The sequence below is a fragment of the Anneissia japonica genome, unplaced genomic scaffold, assembly GCF_011630105.1.
Source record: "Anneissia japonica isolate Jap-2015-1 unplaced genomic scaffold, ASM1163010v1 scaffold4054_len1135799_cov195, whole genome shotgun sequence".
NCBI classification, from domain to species: Eukaryota; Metazoa; Echinodermata; class Crinoidea; order Comatulida; family Comatulidae; genus Anneissia; species Anneissia japonica.
The window spans coordinates 151,359-157,290 of NW_022694605.1; the positions used below are offsets into that span (position 1 = coordinate 151,359).

General features: G+C 37.3%; 2 protein-coding genes across 2 annotated transcripts; both read left to right on the top strand.

The window, feature by feature from the left end:
• The first annotated feature begins 428 nt into the window (after nucleotides 1-428).
• On the top strand, nucleotides 429-2,040 carry LOC117101125 (serine protease 23-like). The gene has a single exon (XM_033241014.1). It carries the CDS (start codon nucleotides 823-825, stop codon nucleotides 2,038-2,040), a length of 1,218 nt encoding a protein of 405 aa, XP_033096905.1. The 5' UTR covers nucleotides 429-822.
• Nucleotides 2,041-2,720: 680 nt separating this feature from the next.
• Nucleotides 2,721-4,512, top strand: LOC117101130 (serine protease 23-like). Its single transcript, XM_033241020.1, has one exon. The coding sequence runs from the start codon at nucleotides 2,868-2,870 to the stop codon at nucleotides 4,083-4,085; it is 1,218 nt and encodes a 405-aa protein (XP_033096911.1). The 5' UTR covers nucleotides 2,721-2,867; the 3' UTR covers nucleotides 4,086-4,512.
• The last annotated feature ends 1,420 nt before the right edge of the window (nucleotides 4,513-5,932 follow it).

Sequence of the window (5,932 nt, forward strand, 5' to 3'; positions counted from 1 at the left end):
TATATATATAATGTGACCACTGACTCTCAAAACTTCTGGACATATATATAAATAGGTATATATAGAAATATATAGGCCTATATGTGTAGATACTAACACATTAAATGCTATGCTATAGATTTATATTTTGACCAAATGATTCTCACAAATTCTGCTTCAGCTACATACCGTACTGTTTTTATAGGCATAGATTCTTTCTCATACCATTATACATGCAATAACAAACCAGGGTTTCACCTGTCACAGTCAAATTAATATTTTATCTGCGGTAGTCAAATTAATTTCAGTAATTGAGCTGCTACCTTTCATTGAACATCACGAATTGTTATCATAACTTACTCCTATTAGTTCACTTATAGAAAACATCGTATCTATAATGAAAGTTATTGCAGCGTCGCACGCATAGCTATAATACATATTGTTGGATATTCACGTGCCAATGTCCGCTCATCGTTCATAACATGTATACAAGAAGCAGAAGTACTCTAGATTTTGCATAAATGACAGTTATCATATCATATGTTTGGTTACGAGATACACAACGAGGTACCGTTATGAAGGTACTTCCTGAGTGGTTTTAAAAGTAAAGCAGGCGTGGTTTGGCTATTACAGACAGAGTCACTGCAATTCTGCAAATAAATCATCGTCAAATCTCCCGGGTCTGCCAGGCTTAGATCTCCAATCAACGACTTCTTACAGACGATGCCTTCGTAAACATAAGCTTCTCACTGAACTGTAGCAAGTTAGATACGTTCCGACTTCGAGCCTAAGTGGTAATAACGACTCTCCGACGGCATAGATTTCGTCGCGATAATAATCATCATGTCTGTAGGTCATTACTCCGTCATCTTGATCGTTCTTTGTACAATTCCATGTTTTTTTGCAACGCCATTCCTAATGAACTTCCAAGAATATCGCCGGTCTGTGAATGAAAGTTATGAGCCGCAAGTTACAGATAAAAAGGAGCAAAATACTGTTGATCGACTTCTTAAACAAATCGAAATACACGCTGATTCGATCAGTGTAGACGAAGACTCGCCTCCACAAATCGTTGATACTTTGTTTAGCTCGATTAAACATATTGAAAACAATGGCTCTAAAGGATTCGACGGAATATCTGTTAGACGGAGACGCAGCGGTAAATTAGGCATACAAGGAAACAGAGCAAAGTCTGCACGTCGACATGGTCGTAAGTGGCCTAGAATGAACAATGTGTATTTGAACATTTCGACAATGAAAACATTTCCGTACAAAAATGCCGTACGTGTCGGAGCTTCAATTTTCCAATCGCCGGGTTGCACAGGCTATTTGCTAGACAATCGACACGTTTTGACCGCGGCACATTGTATCCACGATGGTAAAAACTTTTCAATACATCTACGCAGCAACAACATGCGTGTAACTGCGATTAACGATAGACCCGGTAAAATCAGATTTATCATCTATAACATTACAAATGCACGTGTGCCCACAGGTTGGTTAAAACCAACTTCGTCTGCCGTCGGTGGTCACTGGAAGAACTTTGACTACGCAATTCTAACCCTATCAACAAACAATCGTCCAGAGTTATCGACAGGCAACGACGTACGCTTCGGCATGCCCAATTACAAAGACGGAATCGCTACAGTCATCTCATACACTTGGTACCGGCGGAGTTTTCAACCTGTTAAAACTACTTGTAAGATTCCTAAAAATGGTTTCTCGCAATCAGGCAATCGCCTAATGACAAAATGCAATGCTGAGTTGGGCAGCTCTGGTTCAGCCGTCTTTATGAACACCATTCGAGCTGGAGACATAATCGCAGGGATTGTATCGCACAGATACGACACTTTCGAAGTTATTAACATTTTAACGTCTGCCAAAGTTGAGAACATTTGCTCAATGATTGCTGGTGATCTTTCGCATAGAGATATACCTACGAAGCTGCCCACAACTTGCCAGAAGAACGGCTACAAAAAACACCAATTACTTCGATCCAACTACGTCTCATTTTCAGGCAACTTACGGTTTCATCGGCATTCGCAAAGACGAAAACAATAATTAGTTAAAACGTCAACTTAAACGAGATTTGCGGGGTTTTTGACCAACCAGAGGAAAATTGAGATTCTTTCATACCATGTTGAAGTCCCACGGACTGGCTAGGCCTAATTGATACATCGATTGCTTTTATTTATCTTAATCTTTTAAATATGTTTATTTAATATATTTATTTATTTAATATAATTATATATTTATTAAATTATACAAGTATTTGTTAAATATGCTATACCGATTATTTATATATATTTTTTTTATTTTTTAAGAAATGCAATAGATTAAGCTTACAAAAAACAATTCTAAAACAAGAAAACTAATAATCTAAGCTAATTTAAGAAGCGATACTAATAGTCGTATTAGCAGACCAGAAACAACTGTTCCAGGATACAGATATTTCAGCCTGGCCTTCGCTGAAAAGCAATAACAAAGCCCTTATAGTGATTGCGTATCCAGGGACTGTGAAAATGTAGACAAGTCACGTGACCCTCTTCCTATTGTACCGGTCAATGTCTTTAACTTTATATTATAGGCTCATTTATTTCCACATTGTGAACAGTTTTAACAACATGTGTTTTTATTGCAATTTTTACTTCTTATTTTATCTATTATATATTTTGAGAGGATAATTAAAGCAGTTAAAGCTCACTTTAAGGAACCAGATGTGTATAAGAGACAGGCTTAGATCTCCAATCAACGACTTCTTACAGACGATGCCTTCGTAAACATAAGCTTCTCACTGAACTGTAGCAAGTTAGATACGTTCCGACTTCGAGCCTAAGTGGTAATAACGACTCTCCGACGGCATAGATTTCGTCGCGATAATAATCATCATGTCTGTAGGTCATTACTCCGTCATCTTGATCGTTCTTTGTACAATTCCATGTTTTTTTGCAACGCCATTCCTAATGAACTTCCAAGAATATCGCCGGTCTGTGAATGAAAGTTATGAGCCGCAAGTTACAGATAAAAAGGAGCAAAATACTGTTGATCGACTTCTTAAACAAATCGAAATACACGCTGATTCGATCAGTGTAGACGAAGACTCGCCTCCACAAATCGTTGATACTTTGTTTAGCTCGATTAAACATATTGAAAACAATGGCTCTAAAGGATTCGACGGAATATCTGTTAGACGGAGACGCAGCGGTAAATTAGGCATACAAGGAAACAGAGCAAAGTCTGCACGTCGACATGGTCGTAAGTGGCCTAGAATGAACAATGTGTATTTGAACATTTCGACAATGAAAACATTTCCGTACAAAAATGCCGTACGTGTCGGAGCTTCAATTTTCCAATCGCCGGGTTGCACAGGCTATTTGCTAGACAATCGACACGTTTTGACCGCGGCACATTGTATCCACGATGGTAAAAACTTTTCAATACATCTACGCAGCAACAACATGCGTGTAACTGCGATTAACGATAGACCCGGTAAAATCAGATTTATCATCTATAACATTACAAATGCACGTGTGCCCACAGGTTGGTTAAAACCAACTTCGTCTGCCGTCGGTGGTCACTGGAAGAACTTTGACTACGCAATTCTAACCCTATCAACAAACAATCGTCCAGAGTTATCGACAGGCAACGACGTACGCTTCGGCATGCCCAATTACAAAGACGGAATCGCTACAGTCATCTCATACACTTGGTACCGGCGGAGTTTTCAACCTGTTAAAACTACTTGTAAGATTCCTAAAAATGGTTTCTCGCAATCAGGCAATCGCCTAATGACAAAATGCAATGCTGAGTTGGGCAGCTCTGGTTCAGCCGTCTTTATGAACACCATTCGAGCTGGAGACATAATCGCAGGGATTGTATCGCACAGATACGACACTTTCGAAGTTATTAACATTTTAACGTCTGCCAAAGTTGAGAACATTTGCTCAATGATTGCTGGTGATCTTTCGCATAGAGATATACCTACGAAGCTGCCCACAACTTGCCAGAAGAACGGCTACAAAAAACACCAATTACTTCGATCCAACTACGTCTCATTTTCAGGCAACTTAAGGTTTCATCGGCATTCGCAAAGACGAAAACAATAATTAGTTAAAACGTCAACTTAAACGAGATTTGCGGGGTTTTTGACCAACCAGAGGAAAATTGAGATTCTTTCATACCATGTTGAAGTCCCACGGACTGGCTAGGCCTAATTGATACATCGATTGCTTTTATTTATCTTAATCTTAATCTTTTAAATATGTTTATTTAATATATTTATTTATTTAATATAATTATATATTTATTAAATTATACAAGTATTTGTTAAATATGCTATACCGATTATTTATATATATTTTTTTTATTTTTTAAGAAATGCAATAGATTAAGCTTACAAAAAACAATTCTAAAACAAGAAAAACTAATAATCTAAGCTAATTTAAGAAGCGATACTAATAGTCGTATTAGCAGACCAGAAACAACTGTTCCAGGATACAGATATTTCAGCCTGGCCTTCGCTGAAAAGCAATAACAAAGCCCTTCTATGATTGAAATAACGTCAAATAGCCAGGGTAAGTAACGTGACAAGTATTGAGTGAAAATTGAAATTCTATTTTCTCTCTCTAATTCCCTGAATGCTAGAGCGCCCTCTTTGTATACACATAGAAGAACCTGGGACGGAACTGAAAAAAACTATGTATTTAAAATAAAATGTTGCTTTTTAATTATGTGTCCGCACTTTTAAATGGTTTGAATACAGTAATCTAGCTAATGAACTAGTATAAATAAACGTTACAAGGAATCGATATTCCCATGCACAACATACCTACCTCTCATGTGTAGGCTAAATGCAGACAGGCGTTATACGCTTCCGAACATCTTCCTATCACGCCTAAAGAATACTTTTATTTTTAATTTTATGTGCATATCTAAAAAATGGATTGACCCGCTTTGTAACTTGCCATAGCTTTATACTAAACTGATACCGTTCAGTTGTTTTCGAGATAAAAAAAAAGTTAAATTACAAATATCAGGGGTTCCAAGTTGGAAGAAGTCATTTCCGGGATATTTGCAATGGCTGATCCAGAAATTCGAAATTTAGGGGGCCAGGAAGAGACTTCCACAGATGGAAGGGATGTTCTTGCTTGTTTGCAGAGTGTGGGAGGCCGTCCCGATTTCTGGGAGACTCCTCCGAGATCCAGAAGACTTGGGACCCCTGAAATATGGAAAAAGTTTATCGCTAAAAAATGAAAGACACCAGTTTTTTTAACTGAAAGCTAATGATAAATGCAATTAGTATAAATTCACATAAAGCACCAGTGTACTTGACGAGTAGGCCTACTTTGACTTTATCATTCGTTGAAAATTTATCCTCTCATAAAACGAATAATTGGTACAAATTATGTTTATATAATTCTTCATCGTAAAAGTTACAGTATAACATACAATAGCTTATGAGCTAAGAATAGTAGCACTACAGGACGCACATTTACATTTCTATGGATGGTTCTCAAAGATACTCAAATGCTCCAAATGGTCACGGTATATCCATTTAGCACAGTTACCCGGCATTGAACTCGTCAGAAACGCGTCATATTTTGACGTAATAGAATCGATTGCTTGGCGTACCTTTCTATCCAAGTGCAAACTTAAAATATAAGTATCTGTAATAGCGCCCTCGAGCAAAATCACTTGACAGGAGTTACGTAATTACAAATAAGAATTAACTTTATTCTGACCGTTTGTGATTTGCATGTTCATATGTACAAATTATGTTGGGTGGAAAGGTGAATATACTTTAAGTATTAACTGTCTCATATCTATGATACGATACAAAATACGTACCATATATGCCACGCACGAAGTTGTGAAGTAGCTAACAATACTCTATCACTATTATTAAGCTTCACATATATACGAATACTGAATATAGCTTGAATTATACACACAC

Bases quoted from the DNA above. Each gene is read 5' to 3' on its own strand.
- LOC117101125 (XM_033241014.1), top strand. From the start codon at position 823: ATGTCTGTAGGTCATTACTCCGTCATCTTGATCGTTCTTTGTACAATT.
- LOC117101130 (XM_033241020.1), top strand. From the start codon at position 2,868: ATGTCTGTAGGTCATTACTCCGTCATCTTGATCGTTCTTTGTACAATT.